Source organism: Brachycentrus maculatus, unplaced genomic scaffold (assembly GCF_059751285.1).
Source record: "Brachycentrus maculatus isolate JH-2025_06_01 unplaced genomic scaffold, ASM5975128v1 h1tg000116l, whole genome shotgun sequence".
Classification (NCBI taxonomy): Eukaryota; Metazoa; Arthropoda; class Insecta; order Trichoptera; family Brachycentridae; genus Brachycentrus; species Brachycentrus maculatus.
Window position 1 is genome coordinate 848,491 of NW_028280869.1, and position 22,538 is coordinate 871,028.

Sequence of the window (22,538 nt, forward strand, 5' to 3'; positions counted from 1 at the left end):
AACGAAATTAGAATGGTTTTATAATAATCCGAGTGGTTCAGCAATTATCGTTGAATTATTTACTTCTGGATATTCATTTTTTGATTATCTAAATATGTGGGTTAGAATGATCTGGTTCTAAACAGGCGAAATAACAAAACCATAGCTGATGAAATTTTCAATATTATAAAAGTGAGATGTTCATTTACATTTTAACAAATTCATGCAGTAATGTTCTCCCACTTTCGTGGAGGCGAAGGTGTTAAGAGTCAGCAGTTTGTGTTACGGTATTGTGTCTGTGTGGCCGTTTTCCACACTCCGGAAAACAGTGTGACCCCATGTACACCATTCATATTCAATAATTATCAATAATAATCATAATGTGTCATGTTTTTAATGAAAATTCTTCACCAATTGATGCATTTACATATTTGAAATAAAAACACAGATGCCAGATGGTATTTTTAATTTATAAAATTAGTCCACAATAAGAAATCAAAGTTTGATGGATTCTCTCAAAATACACACTTGATGGTCATTCAGTTAGGAATTCCTTTATCTAATAATCCTATTCTAAATGTAGATTTTTACCATATATGCATTTGTTTCTACATCCACCCGACTGTGCTAATGTAAAATCTTCGATTGACCAACTTTTTAAAACATCTAATCCAATGAGTTTCCAAATAAATATGGAAAACATAGTAGCCTGTAAAGAATGCATATATAATACAGGTACTAGTTTTCCATATGGACCCCTCCTATGTATACTATGTATATCATAAGCCACAAATAAAATAGAATTTCTGCATCGGATTGTGACAAATATGTAGTTGGAATTTCATATTTCACGTCATATGTGACATACAAATTCCTATATAATTTTACAAACTTAAACAATACATTCTATAAATGAGTGACTGTGAATGTCTACACAGTACACCCTCGATTTTCCAGGATGGATGGTGGAAAAATTTCATATCCATTTCCCGGTTAATACGAAAACATGAAAATAAAAAAATGTAAAAAGAAATTTAAAACTGCGACACACATAGAGGACAACTAACCTGAAAACGGGTATTTTCCACTCCAACATGTTTTTTTTTAAAGTATGATATGTACCACAAAGTATTGTTTTTAATTAGAGATGGGTAAGAACCGATCATTTAGAAGATCCGCATCAGTAAATCTGTACTTTAATACTAAAACGATGGATCTGTCGTTGGAAAAATCGCACAGATAAGGCTAGAAATTTTTATCACAAGTGTTATGATGCCTAAGAAATAAAAAAGGTTATCGAGGTATTTCACAAATATTTTAAGTCATAAACATGTAAGTGGGATACTGTTATTCTATCACCGCGGACAAGAAATGTGTTCAGCCCTCAACACGTGTTTCCATATTATAAGTACTATTTGATATATTTTTGTTTTTATAAAATATTTTTTCAATGACTCCCAAGTGTCCCTGAATAATCCGCTTCCTGGCTAACCCGACCCCGGAAAATTGAGTGTGTACTGTATTTAAATTTAATACTAAATTTGTATTGCTTAAGCTGAATTTTTATAAAAATATGTAACGAATTATGTTCAGTAGTAGAATTGTAAAAAAAATCCTGGGATTTGTGCTAGATATTTGTTAAAGTATATTGACCCCTCTTACGTATGCTATCGTAAGCCACAAATAATAAAATGTGTGTGTTTTTTTATGGAACTTCATTATATCTTTAGCTCTAACTAACTAAAAATATTCTGGAGTTTAAATCCTTCTTTCTGTGAAATATGTTTTTGTGGCTTTCGATAAGGTAACCGAGAGGTAATAATTCTAACAAGATGATTTCTGAAGGTCTTTAGAATAGAAGGGTAATGATAATTGCTATTTGCGTAGTTCATCTGTAAAAGTAGATGTATTAAATAAAGAAGGGTAAATTTTCAAATAAACACACCAGATGCAAACAGTTGCGGTTATCAGTCTCAACCTTCTAGCTGGGAGTCGTGTTGGGCGTGTGTCTAATAGGTTGTGTTTTTGGCTCTCCTCATAGGTGTTTAGATCCAGCACCCCGACAGATGCGCTGGGGCTGATCGAGAAGCTGCTGGAGTACCGGCCGCGGGAGCGCATCTCGCCGCTGGGCGCCTGCGCGCACCACTTCTTCTCGGAGCTGCGGCAGCGCGACGCCCGCCTGCCCTCGGGCAACGAACTGCCGCCCCTCTTCAACTTCACCGAGCAGGGTGAGTAACCTCACCAAATCCTACATATAAATCAATTACAGATTGCTACTTGATTCAAATATCTTTTTAATGTATTACATTTATTAAAAAGCAAACGACATCATTTATATTCCCTTTGAGTCCTTCAAATTTATAACATAATTGTTGGATTCTATACCTTCTCTATATGTAGAAAATTGACAACCATATTACTCAAATCTTCAAAAGTTGTGTATATGTTCCAAGTGACTGAACGTAAACCAGCCAATTATTAAAAAAATAAATACATAAAACCCTTATCTTAAAACTATTTAATATGAAATAGGTCAAGATATTGTCGCGTAATTTGACGCAAGTTTGAGTACCCCTGGGAATATGCGTACCACTATTTTGGAAACACTGGAATAAACCTTCATTCATTCAAACCCTTATCCGCACCCCAATGATGCAAAGGGCACTGCGTCATATAAACACAGTGTTATCTTGATCGTTTACACATGAAGGAAAGGTGATCAGCTCTTCGCTTCAGCTACCAGTCCAGGGTAATGATGAATAAATATTTCAGTGAACTTATATTTATTATTCCCCCCTTATGAATTTATATTTATTATTCCCCCTTGGGAATTGAACCCGGGACCTCCAGAATGGTAGCCGAGCGAGCTGACCATTACACTACGGAGGCGGACTAAAAGCCAATTAAAGCCATGTAAATGACCCAGACTATCCTACATCTTAATAAATTTCTTTATCTATGTTAAGATATCTTCAAAGTGGGGAAAATTCAGCATTTTGTATAAATATTTAAACGCATTAAAAATATTTAAAACAGTCAGATCAAAAAGGCAAATGATTATATTGTATGATTTATTTAGGCTATATTATAAGATTGGTCTTGTTGCAGAACTGTCGAGCCAGCCCGGGCTCAAGGCGTCGCTCGTGCCCGAGTGGATGGGCGGCGGCGGCGCGGAGGAGGCGGGCGCTGCGCCCCCCGCGGAGCCCCCGGGAGCTGCGCCCCCCACCGCGCCCGCCGGCGCCCCCGACCCGCCGCCCGACCCCGAGCCCACCCACGCCGCGTAGAGCCCGACCGCCTCCCGGGGACTATTGTAACATAGAGTTTGAACCGAGTCATCCATTTGGAAATTGCTTTCATATCATAATGTAACAACTTAATGTAAGACTCCTTTTATTTCTCGACACGTCTTTGTAAAGATATACATATTTGTGCAATCCTCGCCTGAGGCCAAATTAGCTATTCCGATGCTTCGCGTCTCCTTTATTGTTTTACAATCGTATACATATTTTTGCAACAATAAAAGAGCAATTTGATAATTAAGAGTTTATTATTATCGACAAACACTAAGTAGAGTAATGCATACAAGATTGTCATCATCGAGATGAAGTCTCTTACTCGATAAGGACAAGGCTTACCTCCGATCAGACACCGCATTCACCCGACGTATATGTGCGGCAAGATGTTCCGGGAAAGTATGTATTTCGGCTTTCGCTTCTTGTACAGTGTTGTGCCTTTTGGATTAACAAATTTTCGTATAAAATTAAGTCGCTTCTCTCAAAAAGACCCTCAAAGAGACACTTTTAAAAATGTATATTCAGCTTGGTATTTCTGTGCGAGATTGTAATCCAGCGGTATATGGCGAAGTTGGGCTACATTATTTCTACTCAAGTACCCGCAGCAACAAGATGTAGCGAGTCGGGATACGGATGGGAAGAAGGGTCGTCCTCGCTGCGGAGACATCCGACTAGTTCCCGACCGGTTCCCTCCGGCTAGTTGGGCCGGGACCTGTTCTCTTCTAACGTAACACCAAACTGTAAATTAGAATAATATATGAATTCTCGGAGTATTCGGTATAGTTACGTGCGTACGTTATGTTTGGATGTTGAAATAGATTCCTCTATTCACAATTTGCTAGAAGTAGGACACTGTTTGTACTGTACCTCATAATCGTGTAAATAGGGTTTTGTTTGGTCGCTACGTTTTATAGCTCTCGTATTTATTAATCCGCAGAAGTGTGTATAGTAACTTTTACACATTACGTCATAATGTAGGTATAATAATCAGTCCAGGTAATATGTGTATTTTAGGGAAATGTTTATTTTAGCACGGGACTCGGGAACACTTATTCCCACTTATTTAGCACTCATTCGATCGGTCCGGATCTATTTTCTCATTTTAAGTATTGTAAATATTTTACCTTAGTTAATATTTAACCCATTGTTATACAGACCAAATGTATTTCAGAGAATCCCGAATCCAGATACTTATATACTTATGTCTCCCGATAATATACCGGGAGTGTGTTTCTATTAGCCGCTACTGTTAATCCGTTGGTAAACAAATTTGATTAATAACTTTAGTATTACGTAATTGAACAAAATATGTACAAGTTGGATCCAAATGAAGCGAATATAAAGGCCACTCGGCTCCCCGCCACTCTGCCGGGAGTTGCAGTATAATTGGGGAAACTCTTTAGTATCATTATTTATATACATACATATATTATAAATAGAAATTATTGTGAATAATAGATGATAGAGTGAGAGAGAGCCTGTAGGCAGGGTCGGGCAGGGCGCCCCGCGTCACAGTGCAGCGGTGCAACATAGTTCAATTTGTGTGTTCATTACACCACATTGTAATCAATCCTCTTTAGATACCTTAAGTGTATGATGTACTAATTTTATATCTCATCCATACCGTTGGCGACAACGTTAGATGTTATTTAAGCGCGTGAATCCCCCTTCCCGGGAAGATGTCTACCATCCGAGAAGCCCGCATGGTATATTCTGTAGCATTTTCTCCTTGTATCGCTGTTATGCCTCGCGATGAGAACTAATTCACCGCTTGATAGAGTAACGAGTTGAAGGAACACTATGAATTCTATATTATTTAGTCACACCGACTTACGCTGTGAATAATTCCTAGGAATACGTTAAGAGTTACATTAAGAGTGCGGACTTGCGAGGTTATAAATCTGTACAAATGTAATGTCGGTTGTTCCGGTCCGGGCGCACGGGCACACGGGCACAGGGGTACTGTGAGCGCCCCGAGGGTCGGCCGCGCCCGCCGCGAATGCCGTTTCGTCTCATTGTGTAATATGTTCAGTTTTACTTTTTCATTGACTTAATATTCTTCTGTTAAAGGACTTATGTTTGATATATATTAATTAGATTAATCCTTTGTCGAAGGATTTATGATTGATTTTTTATTGATAAGATTATTCTTCTGTCAAAGGACTTATGTTTGATATTTTATTAATTAGATATGTCTAATGTGTTTACGAGAAAAATTGTAATATTTCCTTGTGTTATAAAATGGATCAACGGAGTGTAATGTGTACAAACGAGTTTACAGATGAAGTCAGGATACTGTTGTATATTATACTTTGTATGGATAGATGTTAAACAGTCTTATGTGTTTCACTCGGATAAATCAGTGCAATAAATTCCACCACGCGCATTCTTTCCTAACAACTGGAATGTTTTTTAAACTTTATGTATTGTATTAGACAATTATTTGCTAATCCACATTAAATTAAAACGTATCATAAATCATTTCTTTGGAGTTTCACTTTGTTTCTCTCCCCTCTTCCTCTCTTCTCGCATCCACGCCCACCTTTCCTACCATCCTGTTCCAACCCACCCTGTAAAAGTCCAGTTTATGTTGCTGGCTGATCTCCACAACGGACTACCCTCTTACGGCGGAGACAATTTACCAAACAATAAAATTAGTTTACTGCAATCAGTATTAATCCCTGCAGCAAGACCGACCACTCCGCCACTTCAACAGCTGCACTGGTTACGCTTTCTTCAATCGGCTTCAACTGCCATGGGTAAAATGATCTCACCTGCTGTCAACCAATCCACTTCACTGTCTGACATACATGGTGAATATTGTTTACCTTTTGGGGAGTATGGATGAATCTTATCCAAAAAAGGAGTCTCGAATACGAACAAGATGTCATATTCATATGCATAATTTGACAGCTGTCAAATTATTATTCCTTTTAAAAAAATTACATTTAATGACATCTTTGGACTTTACATAGTTATTTGAAAATACAAACTTCACAATTTGTATTCTAACTACAGCAAAATTATTTTTATTTAAATCTTTTAATATAATTTAAGATAGATTTAACTTAACACCTTAACGACTGGTCCCGCTTTGCGCGGAAGTTTTAACTGACCGTCAAAACCCATGACATCTATTGAGTAAATCAAGACATTTGTTCATTTGAAAATAAATTCACTGCTTCAAAAGGTTTGTGTCATGGCTATGAATTGCTTTCATGAACATTTGTATCTCATTTCTAAAATTATGACTGAAATTTTACCTTTTCAAATCTTATCTCGAGTGTCTGATATTTTTTATGGTCTGACCGAAATTGTTTGGATATTTTTTTAGAAAATCCTAGTGATAGTGAAATGGATAGTGGTTCTGAAATAATTAGAGAAGCTATAAGAGGTCCTCGGGTTATGGGAATGGTTTTGGGTGATTCTGACGAGGACGTAAATGATATGGACTGGTCAGACACCGACACTCCACGAAACAATCGGAGCTTTTGTGGAACTCTAGGAGTTAAAAATTTTCAGAAAACTCGTAAAAAAATGTACATGGTTTTGCATTGTTGGGTAATATATCCAGAATTAAACACGGGTTTGGATTGAATTCTACTTTTATTTACATATAAATGATAATATGTGACGCGTATCCTCTTATTAAGACAAAACACGTCACATATTATCATATATAAAAGTAGAATTCAATCCAAAACCCGTGTTTAATTTTGGATATATTACCCAAGTATTCAAAATGGAATTTTTCCAACTGTCTGCAGTTATAATAAATAAGATGGTTTTGCCTCTATGTTCATTACACATGAATTTTTGGACAAAATTGGCGATGCTTGCGGCTATAGGCGTATATCTCATACATTTACATGCGGTCATTAAGGTGTTACATAATTTTTTTGCAGATTTGTTTTTACATCTTTTTAAAATTTGAGATGGGATATTTCTGCACTCAAATAAGATCCATTTTATAAACATTTTTTATTCTTAACTTCATTTGACCAAGCTTTGCATTTTAGGATACTTCTGCATTAAGGTAATGAATCCCCCTAACCGCGCTCAGTGGTGCATAGGGCACTGCACCGCATTGTATTGCCAGGGTCTTAACTTAGTTGTCAATTGCTTGAAAGAAAGATAATCAACGCCTGAACTTCGGGACGTGGACTCGACTTGGGAGAATGCAAAGGAGCTGGCAGCCAACAGAAGAGCTAGTAGGCAGTTTGTAGACTCCGTATGCTGCAATAGAGAGCGGATAAAGATTAATTAAAAAAAGGTAAAGGGAATAGGAGCCCATGGCTAGAGTGTTCTGTGTTGTATACGTGTTCTGTGTTGTATACGTGTTCTGTGTTGTATACATGTTCTTTAACAAGTTGTATACTGCTAATGTATAAAGGACTTTGATTAACTAGGTACATCAATATTTTCCAAATGGGTATGAATATTATATTAGGTTATGAAATATATTAGGGGTACCGGAAAGTTTTTTCGCTTTTTTATAATGAGTTAATGCGACCCAATTTAAACTTGTTCGATGAGTCGTATACACATTTACTATGATTTACTTTATGTTTGTATCATTTGGGAAGTTGACAAATGTTATTTCTTAAAAAATACCCTTAAAAAATGGCGGAATATTTCGAATCCAAACATTTTTTACGCTTTTTAGTGCTATTTTGAGTTTGATAAAAAAAAAACTGCTGTTGTTACTGTAAAAAAACATTTTTGAAGGTTATGGACATAATGTGGGTGTCCGCACTTGTCAGCAATGCTTTAAAAATTCAAAGCAGAAAATTTGTACCTGGAAGATTAATCTCGATCTGGTAGACCCATCAAGTAGAATGATGAAGGGTTGACACAAAAAATTGAGTCTTACCCAGAATTGACGATCCAAAAAATGTCAGTCAGATTCCATGTCTCTGGTCTGGAGAACACAAAATGGTATGAGTACAGCGCTCGAGATTAAGGTCTCCGCTGAACCTTTCCTCAAACGAATTGTAACGGGAAATGTAAAATGGATCCTGTACAATTACAGAAAACGCGAAAAGTAATGGTAATCACCCAATGAAATGGTCAAGCCAATTCCTCGGCCAAATTTGACCTTACTAAAGGTATTTTTTGTGTTTGGTGGGATTTTAAAAGAATAATTCATTACGAGTTATTAAGCCCCGGGGAAACCGATACTGCTGATGTGTGTTGAGAGTGACTGAGTCGTTTAAATCAAAATATAATCAGAAATCAGACAAAAGCAAAAAAGGGGGAGTTATGCTCCAACATAACAACGCACGGTCAGGAAGAAAAGTGAAAGCTTAAAAAAATCCTAGCTTAGTTGGGAAGTCCTGCCACATCCTTTTCCGGGAGGATAAGTAGGGATACTTACCGGACAACACACTATCAGACTGCCATTGGTTTTGATCACTAGAATATATCTGGATGAATATAATGCTAATGGATGTAAATCATGTAAAAATAACTTTTTTTTGTTTTTTCCACACCCAATCAAGATTTTTATTAAACTGGCGTCTTATAAGTTAAAGATAACGAGGGAAACTATATCACTTTTTCAGATTTTTTCTTTTCTTTCACTTAAATAAAAAAACGAGCGAACTTTCCGGTACCCCTATTAATAAAGAGAGATGACACATAATAAAAGATAGATACCATTAGGTAAGCTCCTTTTCTAATATTTTTCTAGAGAGTGAAAGGTGAAAGGTGTTTGTGAAAATTGATGTGTGGAATTTAATTGAAGGATGAAAGTAGACTGAATGCAGTCGAAATGCGATCTCTCAGAAGAATGTGTGACAAAACGATGTATGATAGATGTTCGAATAGTGAAATAAGGAAGGAATGCAAAGCTGAGATAAGCATAATCGATAAAATTAAGAAAGGTGTGTTGAGATGGTTTGGACATGTAGAACGAATGAGTGAGGAAAGAACGGTAAAACAAATTTATGAGGCGAATGTAAGTGGAAAAAAAAGCAGAGGAAGACTGAGAAAAATGTGGCACGATCAGGTATGCCAAATACTTGAAAGTGGTCAGGTTAGGAGTCGTAACAATCGGCGGGTATGTATGAGGAGATGCATGGACGTGGAAGAGGCGAAGAATGTTTGCAAAGACAGAGTGGTGTGGCGTTCTATTCTCTCTGCCTACTCCTGCGGGGAAGCGGCGTGATGGTTAGTTAGTTAGTTAGTTAGTTAATTGAAGAAAACCTCTCTTATATTTATTTTAACCACTGCACCTAAAAAAACTTGTAACTGCAATGTCAAGACTTTTGGATTTGTTGAAAACTAAAAAAAAAACGAATAATGGCACTAAATTTAATGTCCGACCACGTATGTCAAGATATTGATCGTTCCTTCCTCAAAAGTACCAAATACCTACAGTGTATCAAAAGAGTAAGTTACCGCTGTTATTGCGTTTAATTGGAAAGCTGTTTTAGTGCAGAGTGACTGTGTCAAAGATTACTTACATATAGTATACTAGAGTGACTATTTTATGGGACTGGTTGTTTTGTGATTTTTAAATTTAAATGTTTTAATTAATTAATGATAGATTTATAGTGTTCCCATCAGGCTGCAACAATAACTACACCTGTTTTTTGTTGTTGATATTCTGTACAAAATAATAAAAATATTAAAATGGGGTATATTGGTAGATCATTTTTAAAAATAAATTGATTCCTTTAAAAAAAAGAAAAGTAGTTTTAATTCTTCATGAAGTGGTAGGCATTATTTTTACTAAATGTCGAGTCATGCATTAATTAATTTCACGAGTAACAAAATACAATAACAAATGATATTATTATAACACAAACAACAGTTGGAATAAATATTGAAGAACTTGGCTCTATAATGACTTATAAATAAAATTACTTATAAATAATTATAAACAAAATATAAATAAAATTAATATCTCGACTAGCTTATTGTGCTAAGTATAAACTTTTGATTTTAAAATATGATAATCAATATTACGCTGAAATTAATTAAAATGAAGGGCGCCGCGTTGAGGCGGCAAAAATTATCATGCTACTTTTAGATTAAGATTTTTTTCCTTTTCTCTTTATCTTTTTCCTATACATAAATGTGAAAAACTGTAATTGGTATTCATGATTTTTTTTGTATTCTGATTTATCATATATTGAAACTGTTGTTTTTCCTTATAATAAAATAAAAAAAAATTAAAATCAGCCCCGCGTTGAAGCGGCGAATATTATTGTGCTGCTCTTAGATTAAAATAGGCCCCGCGTTGAGGCGCCGAAAATTATCATGCTCGTTGAGGCGATAAAAATTATCATGCTACATTTCGAAAAAATCCTCCAAGGAACCCCGCTTTAGGGCGCCAAGAATTATGACCAACAGATTTTATACATAATCTATGGTAAAGAACTGTCAGATTAAATGTCACTTTTGACGGCACGGTTCAACGAGAAGTAATAATAATAATAATACATAACGTGAATATTTTAAAACTCGTTATAATAATTTGTTTAATGTTTTAGATACATAATCTAGAATCATTCTTACTCCACTTTGTTCTCTCGAGTCGTACGTTTCGCGGTCCATTATCTCGATTGGCCTACGGACTTGCGAGTGACTTAGCACTTAAATTATTCTCGTTAATTAATCAGTTTTCTGTCGGGAATGTCGCGCAGACTCGTGCGGACGTCTGCTTGTTGAATCATCCCGGTCGTATTCGCATTAATCGTACGGTCTATTTAAATTATATCGAATAAATATGGAGGTTTACACTTCGGATAGCTGTGATAGCGACGCGAGGGAGCAGAAAACCTTGGATCTGTCCGGGCAGATGCTGGGAAGGGTGGCTATAGAAAACACGATCGAAGAATGCGCTTCCGGAGAGAAGAAATCTTCGGATCAGTACGAGATCATGCTTCTATCTGGGAATAGAATGACTTCTGTGCCGGATGCTTTAGGGAAATTTGTTAATTTGAAAGTATTAGATATAAGCAATAACAGACTCACATCCCTCCCGGACATTCTGTCGACATGTCCCCTCGCATCTCTCACTGTGAAGCACAACTGCCTGACCAACGAGTCTCTCCCCAAGTCCTTCTACCACCCGGCGGGCACTCTCAAGGAGCTGAACCTCAGCGGAAACATGCTGGACTCCTTCCCGGAGCAGCTGCTCGAGCTCTCTTCCTTGAAATATTTATTCCTAGGAGCTAATAATATTAGCAATGTCCCCAGAGAAGTTTGGAAAATGAGTAGGTAAGAAAACATCTTTTTATTATTTTATTAATTGAATATTTTTGTGTTTCCCAAGTCGTACAACATAGATCAGAACAAACCAGAACGCCACTCTAGTTTGCCAGATCCTGAGGAATATAGTTGTAATATAATAGAACCAGGGTGGTGTATAATAATTAAAAAAATTAATTTTCTTCTCCGTCTTGTGACCTACTAAAGTACACAAATAAAACAGATTGTGTTTAATGGGTCATAATGCAAAATGCAGTTACTCTTAGTCATAGTTAAAAAAAATATTACCCTTTATAATACAAAAGTATTGTGTTTTTTTAAATTATGTTTTTTTTTAAATTATTTTAGTAACCCTCCACTTTACGAGTGATTTTAAATAAGAAATTAAAATTGTTAGTCTCAAAATAAAATTTTATACATCGTAAATAGTGTGACTGATGCATTTTACAACATTTAAATGTAGTTCCTTATACATCATTAGTATATGTAAGGGAAATAAGTATGTTTTAAATTAAGCGTGGTTTTTTGGCGATATAACACTCATCAGAGTTTAGTTTATTGACTGCGACAGTTACATTTAAATAGTGAGACCTTTTTTGCAGGTTTACAAAATCTTATTATAATTGTCCACAATTTTAAATCTTGATGCAACATCTACACAACGCTTGTAACATACTTTTAATAAACATTTAGTGTTGAACTTTGCGGAAGTATAAATTTATTTATTTGAAGTCATATTTTTCAGCGGGTGTTAAGAAGTCATTAACGGAACACATATTGATTGTGTTTGAATACCGGACTCCTTGCTCGCTTATATCACCTGACAATATGTAGAAAAAGTTCGAATGAACAAATCCTGAAGTAGGGAGTCTAAGTAATTGAAATTGTCACGGTGATTTTTGGTTTTTAATTTGTCAAAGAACACATCTGTTCAAATGCGGAGTGTACTAATCTGTGCTCCAGTTGACCCCTTAAGTGGGGTACAGTTACTGATAAACGACTTGCACGCTGATGCCTGTCCATTTGGGAATACTAATATTTATAATATTCAATATTGATTGGTTTTACACGAAATATACTCTAAATTAAATTCCATAAAATATAAAAAACAATGATATTTAAAATGTTTTTTTACCAATAATTTTTTTTCACCCAGATAAGTACTTAAAATTGTTTTTTTTTGTTTGTTCTCATACAATCCTTCCTGCGGGCGCGCTGAGAAATTTCCCTTGAGCGCTTGTTGTAAATTTTATGTCATCAAGTTACTCTATGTAAATTGCATTTTCTTTATATAATTAATATTAGGGAATTGCTGTAACGTAACGAAAAATGATACATGACAATTCTTTAAAAAAAATATTTGAATAAATTTGACAAAAACTAAAAAATCACTTTATATAAATATCTGAAAACAAAATATTTTATCAACCTATTGTCAGAATGAATATTGTCATCTCAATTAGCGAGTTTATGCATTTAGTTCATTTTCGATACCAAGTGCACTTTGAGTGAAGCCAGTGGGTGTACTTTGATTATTTTTATCCCCTTATTTTTTGCAGAAAGACAGTACGTAGTCTCGCCATTGTGTAGATTTATTTTTTCCAATGAAAAATTCTTCCATTCTTTCTTCCTCTCGCAATATATATTACAACAAAGTGACTAGTAAATCAACGAAATGTACACAATTTGTCTGCATTTCTCATTGTTTATTATCAAAAGCATTATTTTATTTCAATACTATTTATATGATTTTTTTAAATAAAAATACTTGTGTTTTACCACTTGAGTATTTATTTTCGACTAAGTTGAAAGTTCAAGTTTTTAAGTTTATATTTAAACCTGTAGATGGAAGCATCTATAGCTTCCTAAACTAGTCGTCAAAAATAAATATAATAGCTAGTGGTAAAAAACAAGTGTTTTTTTTATTTACAATTTAATACAAATATTTAATCATGTCTTACCACAAAGTGAATGCCGAAACAATTCATAAAATACTATTTATATTGATAAAATTAGTTTTGTCGTTTTCATTCTTTGTATCACTGTGACTACAAATGTATTCAGGCAACCAATTTATTTTAATTTTACAGTACGTGTTCATTGCATCGTTCATGACAGCACTTAGTAGCGTTTTATCAATTTAATGAATTATTAATCTGCGGCATAGTGTCTAAAGCGCAGTAGGATCATGTACTAACTATTTATAAGAGGAACGTAAAGGACTCTTTAAAAAATTATGTATTGATGACATATTGACACAATTTTTTCAGTTTTTGCAATTTACCATTATGGTAGAATGCAAAAACCCAAAAATGAATGTAAATGTCATCTCTATTATTTACCTGTTTCTATTGCCCTTTATGTTCTTCTGCTAAATACTAATTACATACTCTTACTATACTTTAGATCAGGCATGTCAAACTCGCGGCCCGGTTTGTGGCCCGCGGTTATATTTTTCATTTATTTTAATTCTTCATTAAAATCGTTTTTTTGTAAAGGAACATATGATATTCTGTTACAAAATCATTAAGTTGGATCTAATGTACCTCATGTGACACGCTTTGATAGTAAATTATTCACTTAAAGTTAGATAAAAATGAACATTAGATTTTTGAGTTTTTTGATGTGGCCTGCCAGCGTACCCAAAACACCTCATGCCGCCCTTGGTGCATTTGAGTTTGACTCCTCTGCTTTAGATCACAGGGGTAATGCCTCCCTCCAGTGAACACTGGAGAGGTCTTCTAGGAGTGCCAGAAGCCTCAGGAGACAGAATAAAGGTGTTAAAAAGTGGATAATTTTTTTCCCCCTCCTCCACATTTTTCCTTCACTCTGTCGATGATAAATTTTGGCAGGGGAGTGCTGTACCAAAAAGATTGGGAATCTGTCCTTTCAATTTTGTAAAGCAGTAATGTTGTGGTGCAATTTTTGTTATTGTTCATATTGTCAAGCAACCACTCTTTTTGTTGCTGCACATTATTATTGTAAGAACTTTTTGTTATTTTCTTATGCTTATACATTTTTTTTCTTTTAGGTATATGTATAAAAGAGTATAAAATTTGACCTTGTAATGAAAAATCCACACAGAAAAATATTAATCCGATACACACTCCCTGTATTCTATCGTCATCCAGTTGAATACATTAAATTAAATTGCAAAAAAATATATAAATTTGCAATCAATTAAAATTTTACTCTAGCATGAAAAATTCGAGTAACTCAGTATAAATGTTCCAGACAAAATATATTTAGAGCCCAACTAGTAAGCCACAAAATATATTTTGTGGCTTACTAGTTGGGTTGACTGAAAAGTTACAACACATTTTTGTTGTGTTTTCAAGTCATTTATTTATATATCAATCAATATTATAAAGGCAATAAATCATTGATTGATCTTTGTTCTTTACTAACTTTAGTTAGTATTGCCTTTATAATATTTATATTTATTTAATACTAATTCTGGTTTAATGGAAAAGAAAGAAAAGTGAAAGCACACATTTCTAATATGTTGAATTTCACGTTGATATAATATTTTACCAAAACAAACTGTTTGCCAAAAGCATCGTTTGCGTGCATTGTTGTTACGTTCAACAGATGGTGTTGCCATTTTGGTCAAAAAAGCGTTTTTTTTTAAAATAAGTCTGCTACATAAAAACAATTACATATTCGAGTGCAATATTGTGCCAGAACTTCAAAAGCAATTGGTGAATTATTTTAGTAGATTTAAGATTTTGAACAAATAAACATTCACATTTTTATTGACATAAGTTTATTTTTTGCTATTATTTTTGACATCAAAGATGAAGAAGAATATGGAAGTCTGGGCATTTACGGGGCTGACGACCGTCATAGGCTGGTTTAAGTTATCACTTTACACACATGTAATATTCACCAATTCTACCCATTATTGACAACCACACTACTTAAATTCTTGGAAGTTCTATATATATGAACCAATTTAGAAACCTCGTTCTTGAATCACTAGAACTTCACTAGAGAGATCTATTGGTGAGATGTAAAGAAGCTTTTTATTAAGCAGAAACTCTTATATTTATTTTTTGCGGTTGGGTGTCAAATGCTGGTGGTTATGTAGACAATTTTACATTTATAAACAAATAGTATAAGCGATATTAACATGCCACACTTCTTAGTCTCTAAAAATTATGTAATTTAAATCAATGAATTATAAGACTCGGTTATTATATTCACAATCAAATTAATTTATGCGTGATAAAAAGTATATTTTTACATCGTTACATTTGTATGTATTTGTATACAAGTATGTTTTAAAACGGATTGCAAATTATAAGACGGCTCTTTTTATCAGTTTGGTAACCTTATGATCCGACCGACCTCTGCTTACTTGAATATTGTATGCCAAAGTTCTCTTTACATGGAGACGGGTCGTGGCTCGGGTTTACTCGGGGCGTGCAAAATTACCAAACATTTCAATTTATTCAGATATCAAAAACAACCCTCTCTAACCTATTATATACCTGCACCCGATGGTCAGACCAATACGGTGTTAATTTATTCATCAAATACAAGAAAGGCAAGGTGATCAGTCCCTTGCTCCGGGTTCTCGGATCTAGGACCAAAATATATTTGGGAGGACACAGATGACTAAAATTATATGGAAAAGGAAATAGCCAGTGGGAAAGACTGTAATGGCTCGGGCACAGCATAGTTTAATTAGCTAATCATCTCTCAAACATTTGAATATCTGCTGCCCTAAATTAGTGTTATTTGGTTTTACTTGCGTGATTTAGCCAATTGACTTTCTATGAATAATCCCCGGAATCCTACTATCTGACCCGAGATATTACTATAATAGTGATTATTAAAAATTAAGATATGTAAACCCTAGTTGATAATATGGTCGGTCAATAATTTCTTTAGCCTTGATTTTGCAAATTAACGTTTCTCAGTATCTCACAATATTTACATATATTCCACTCATTTGTTTATGCATGTATAGTATTACGATTAAATATTTTATCATTCTCTTGAATTGAATATTTCTCTATATTTTGATAACGTATTGTTTCAAAACAAACAAGATTTTTTTATTATGAATTTTACTGACGTAAAATTATTGGTAGTCATTATGATAATGTGAATAACTCATAGCGTTGTTATTAGACTTTAAAAAAATTTGGGTGGATTATATACTTGTACCTTAATTTCTTTGATGTGCCCTAAACACACTAACCAAAGGGTGAAGATCTGGATGGTGGAAAATATTCTTTTGGATATATATAATAAATATCCATTAAAGATTCTAACCGGAGTTCATAAATAAAATAAATCGTCAATTTCTATTTATATTTCACTATCATAATAAAATTAATATTAACGAGTTCCATTTTATATATTTATCTTGTTAAATTATGTTCTGGATGAATTATGATATGTTCAGATAAGTCCCTGTCTGCTGATAAACCTCTAATTTCATTTATGTTCATTTTCTTTTTTTGATCAAGTTAATGTCAATATGTATTTATATTATTTTTAACTTTCGAAGGACATATCCTCACAAATTAAAATATAAACAATTTATTCAAGCATAACATCAAGGTTGATTAGATCGAATCACTCATTATTTTAATACAAACCTGCCAATGTAATTTGTGTTAGAATAAAGAGGAGACTGCGATTTTGAATTGTTAAAAAGTCCTTACAAATACGGTGTTTTATTGAAAATATAAATAGTAAATTAATGTATGTTTGTACTGAACAATTTTTTCTATTTTTCTTTTCAAATGTCAAATAGTGACTATTTTTCCAAAGCTGGAATGTTTCCTAAAGTTAGAACCCATTCAGCTTGCAGATTCTGATGCTGGCTGGGAACAGAATAGTGGATATTCCGGATACCGTAGGCCTCCTGAAGAGTCTGCAGATGTTAGTCCTCAACGAGAACTTGATAGAGCAACTACCCGCCAGTATTGGAAAACTGAACCATCTCAAGTGCCTGCGACTCCATAACAACCGCTTGAGAACGCTGCCCACGGAGATCATCACCCTTAAATGTCTGACAGAGGTGGGAATCATTTATTTATTTTATTCCTAGATATTTACACTAGCCCTTTAGTACTCAACGGATCTTTTCATATCATTTCAATTTCAAAACTATCCAGCTGTGTAGGTTTTTCTACTTGCACAGCTGGATAGAATTGATTTTCTTCTTCTGACTATTTTCTGCACTCAATGGTGCATAGGGCATCGCATCAGGTTGATGTTTATTTGATCATTAATTATATGAAGGCAAAGTGATCGAGGTAGCACCAGTCCAGGATAGTATTAAATAAATATTGCAGTAAAAAATCTGTTTATTTTATTTTATTTTGTTCCTGCTGGGACTCAAACCCCATGATTTTATTTTATTTTATTTATTTAGAAATTTAACAAAACATTAACATAAATACATTTACAATAATGAATAACAAATTAAACTGGTAATTGTAACATTCCAATTACAAAATCTCATGTTAAATGAGTTGAAAGTAAACAGCAAGAATATGACAGCATTATAGCCAAATACGCTAATCACTACATTATGCAGGCAGATACGAGGCAGGCGGTGAAAATAATTAAGTTGAAAAAGCTATAACGCTAGTTTAAAAAAAAAACATCTCCCCAAAGTATGTTTGTAGATAATTTAAATATTTATTTTTCAATCAAACGGTAAAAATATTACAATATTGTTCCGGATGGTGCGAGACTACGAAGCCATTGCCAGAGTGATCGCCAACGTAGGGGGGACCTGACAGGGGACAAGCAAAGAAGTAAATATTCATTGATTCAAACAACCATGTTTAGAATATCTCTGTATTTAAAAAAATTTCATCTTTGCCATAGATCTTAATATATTAATGAATAATTGCAGTTAAGTCTCCGAGACAACCCGTTGGTGGTCCGCTTCGTGCGGGACATCACGCTGCAGCCGCCGTCGCTGCTGGAGCTGGCTGCACGCACCGTGAAGCTGCACCACTTCTGCCTCGAGCCCGGCGACATCCCCTCCTCGCTGCTGGAGTACCTGGACCAGGCGCATTGCTGCGTCAACCCCAAGTGCAAAGGTACCACATACTTGTTAAAACATTGTATATTTTTACAGTCTGATATTTTAGACTGTATGTCCATTATATGGGATCACTGGTCAGAGGCACTTCTTAAAGTAAAATGACGCTTCGGCTAGTAATAAGATAAAGTAAAAACAATGTTAATCTCTTCTTCTTTATACAGGACTATGTCCTGTTATTCTTCGGTCCGCTCTTCATCGTTTAGGTGGTCTTCCTTGGGGTCTATTCTGCTCTCTTATGCTGCTGTCTGCTGCAATTCTCACCACTCGATCCGAACTTGCTCTTCCCACATGATTTCTTCAGAAACGTTTTCTTTCTCTTCCCCATCACACAACATCTTCAACCTTGCAGATTTTTCTTATTTCATAGTTTCTTACTCTGTCGGGAAGTGTTAAGCCTGCAATGGGTTGTCTAGTCTTCATTTTGGTTGTTCTAAGAAGGCTTTTCGTTCTCGCGGTGTCAGCCGTTGTTTCTGTGTTTATGTTATGATCGGTCTTCTGGAGGTCTTATAAATTCTTACCTTACTCTCTTTCAGCATGTGTTTATTTCTCCATACAGCATTAGTAAAATATGTTAATAATCCTTTATTATTATTTCCAACAGGTGTGTTTTTCGACAGTCGCGTGGAGCATATAAAGTTTGTGGACTTCTGTGGTAAATATCGCCTTCCTCTTCTCCAGTACTTGTGCAGTTCCCGCTGCATCACGGGCAGCTGGGAGAGTCGCGAGCATGACCCGGTGGCCCGCGGTCTCATGATGAAGAAGGTTCTCCTCGGCTGACCAGGGCCACTCTCATACCTACTCATTCACATTGTGGACAGATCAAAATATACAAATTGTGGTGAATTGTCTGGCATTAATTGGAAGTTAGGTCTTTACATGTTGATTATTTACTCACAGCACACTATCTGTGTTGTGTATCCATGTACTCCACTGCTTGTGTGAGAGTTTCCTATGAGAATCATAGAAAGTAATGTACGTACGGCATTTTGATCACCGTACCGTACACTAGACACAATCGCTTTCTATTTTTTTTTTTAAATTATGTCTTTCAAGGTTTGTTCGAAAAGTAATAAATATTTTTGAAAGATTTATCGACAATACCGATACAAACTGTAAATATTCTTTAAAGTACTCTCTACAAGTATCTACATATTTTTTCCACTCACTCTTCCATGCTTCAATATATATCAGTCTTTTTCACATTTATAAATTTATCTCTTTTTTTTTAAGGAATAACCCGCAAAGCGTCTATTTTAGATGCTTGTCTGTAGGTAGGATGAGGAAGGTAAATGTGAAATATACAGTAGCGAGCAGTCAAATCTTTCCAGTCAGAAATTATCAGTTTTTTTGCATTATATTTTTTGTTGTGATTTCTCGATAGCTTTTCATTCCAAATTATAAAGTTTAAAATTTTTTTAAAATTATAAGTTTTGCCATGGATTTAACCAAATTTTGTATGTAGTCTTGGGAAAATTTTTCATACCACACTTTTCCGATGATGTTTTTAATGTTTTCCTTTGACGAAGGCTTCATTTTATTTATTTCGATTGCCATTTTATGCCACAAGTTCTCGATAGGGTTCAGGACAGGACTTTTTCCGGGCCAATCCAGTGTTGGAATTCCATAAATTTTCATATTAACATAGGTTACTAAATTGGCACTTTTTTTAGTATATCATCTTTAAAAAGTGTCGCTTTATAATTTGGACTGAAAAGCTATTGAGAAATCACAACGAAAAAAAATATTATGTAAAAAAAACTGATAATTTCTGAGTGGAAAGATTTGACTGCTCGCTACTGTACATCACAAACATCCAGACCAATTGAAAATAGATCTTTCTTGAATTCATTTTGCAACTGGCGGGATTGGAACCCTGCAACGCCAGTTTTGCAGTCGTGCGTCTACCCAACTACGTATTCCTGTTTATTGAATGTAAGCTCTATCATCTTCATTAGATGAGATATTTGTATCAATAAATTCAAAGGTCGTATTTAGCGACGTTTACAAATATTTTGTAGTAATGTAAAAAAAACAGGTACATTAATACTGACCTTAATCAAGCCTTTTCAATTCCATGAGTAAATGAGACAATCCCAATATATTTTGTACTAGATAATTACTGTTGGTTATTTGTCAGCACCAAAATGGCAGTACCTACATATATACCTTTTTTTTTAATTCTAAACCATTTTAAAACAAAATTGCAAAGCAGAATATTAAATTAAATTGATATGTATTATAGCTTTTGATTTTATTTTGATGAGTTAAAATAGAGATAAAACGAAATATTGAAAAATTATATAAATTTCTTATTTTTAAGAAACATGGTATATAATTTGCTGCAGATTTTGTGAACTCAAATATTAAGTGTAATACTTATTTTTTTACAAAAAACATTGTATTCTAAATTATCATAATTGTGTGAAGGTTAAACATTTATATACAAATACTGTAAATTTATTACTGATTAGAAAGAAAAATCATGAAGTTTATATACATAAACAAAACATATATTTATGCATTCATATATTGGGTCATCCCATAAGTAATGCGATATTTTCAATTGCATGAACTTCGAATCAATGGGGTAAAAAGTATGTGCATCAAGTTTTAATGAAAGCAGATAGTAATTTCACGTTATTCTCGTTCTTTTTGAAGAGTATAGTTCGACTTGAAGTTATAATGGAATTCAAAAAAAAGTAATAACGCAACGAAAAAAAGCAATGCAGTATATGGTAGTCGGATAATAAACATAAGCTAGTAATAATAACATAAGTAGTTCCAGAAATTTCGAGCCGAATAGGCTAAAAAAAAGAGCTTCATCTTGGAAGTTCTTTTGAGCTCAATTAGGATGCCCTGCGGAATCTGGTGGAACAAAATCCCACCGTAACTGTTGAAGAACTGGCAGAAGAGCTTGGATATGGTTATATAAATATTCATTAACACTTCATGCCATCAGAAAGGTCAGAAAATTGGGTCAATTGGTTCCTCATAATCTTTCGGAGTCTAATCACGGACAGAGAGTGAATGTGTGCTCTTCTTTCCTATCACGCCTCAGAAATGAGCCTTTTTTAGATCGAATAATGACTGGTGACGAAACATAGGTTCTCTATAAAAATGTTAAGTGCCATAGGCAGTAGGTAGGGAAATGAAAAACACCGGAAGCCCAGGCTTAAGCAAGCCTTCATCCACATAAGGGGTTGCTATCCTTTTGGTGAAATATGAAAGGTTTAATCTACTTTGAGCTTTGAAACCCGAACCAAACGATAACGAAGGAGGTCTACTACGAGCAACTTGAGCGGCTCAAGTCAACGTTGTTAGAAAAACGACCATCTTTGGTTTCAAGGTGAAAAGTGTTTTTCCATCAGAATAATGCTTGGCCGTACATAGCGAGGATGACGGTACAAGGGCTGGAGCAGTTTGAATGAAAAATGATCACCCACCCAGCATATCTGCTTGACATTGCTCCGTACGATCATCGTTTATTCCGCAGTCTTCAAAATCATTTAGATGGAAAAATTATGAATTCCACAAACGAGGTGAAATCAGTACTGACGGAGTATTTTTTGCCAAAGACCAGTGAATTTCGGAAAAGTGCATTAAAAGTCTACCAGTTAGATGGAAGAGCATTGTAGAAAGTGAAAGACAATATGTTTTACATTTTGAAAAAAAAAACTTTATTTACCTTAATTTTGAAAAAAAAAACTGCATTACTTATGGGATGACCCCAATATTTGTGTCAATAAAGTAAAATAAATATAATGTTACATATTTTGTGATTATAGTATGTAGATAAAATTAATACTTTTTCTAATGCATGTATAAATTTCTTTACCAAATGAATTTATGATTATGAAATCAAATCATTACATAAAACATAATGCGGTTTTTTTATATTCTGTTTTTATTTTAAACAAAAATAAAGCAAAATAAAAATGATTTTAGTGGTATATTTGAATGAATGACAT

At 34.4% G+C, this 22,538-nt stretch overlaps 2 protein-coding genes across 8 annotated transcripts in view; both read left to right on the forward strand.

Moving 5' to 3' along the window:
* Positions 1-5,753, forward strand: part of sgg (glycogen synthase kinase 3 beta homolog shaggy) — a 72,258-nt gene extending 66,505 nt beyond the window's left edge. For all 7 annotated transcript variants that reach the window (XM_088259367.1, XM_088259366.1, XM_088259369.1 and 4 more), the window contains 2 exons: positions 2,021-2,207; positions 3,088-5,753. In XM_088259367.1, the coding sequence (XP_088115493.1) occupies positions 2,021-2,207; positions 3,088-3,263 (363 nt within the window). In that variant the 3' untranslated portion in view covers positions 3,264-5,753. The remainder of the gene's footprint in view (positions 1-2,020; positions 2,208-3,087) is intronic.
* A 4,941-nt stretch (positions 5,754-10,694) lies between these two features.
* On the forward strand, positions 10,695-22,245 carry LOC148309886 (leucine-rich repeat-containing protein 58). Its single transcript, XM_088259350.1, has 4 exons — positions 10,695-11,501; positions 17,313-17,529; positions 18,376-18,565; positions 19,172-22,245. The coding sequence occupies exons 1-4, from the start codon at positions 11,008-11,010 to the stop codon at positions 19,345-19,347; spliced, it is 1,077 nt and encodes a 358-aa protein (XP_088115476.1). The 5' UTR covers positions 10,695-11,007; the 3' UTR covers positions 19,348-22,245.
* The last annotated feature ends 293 nt before the right edge of the window (positions 22,246-22,538 follow it).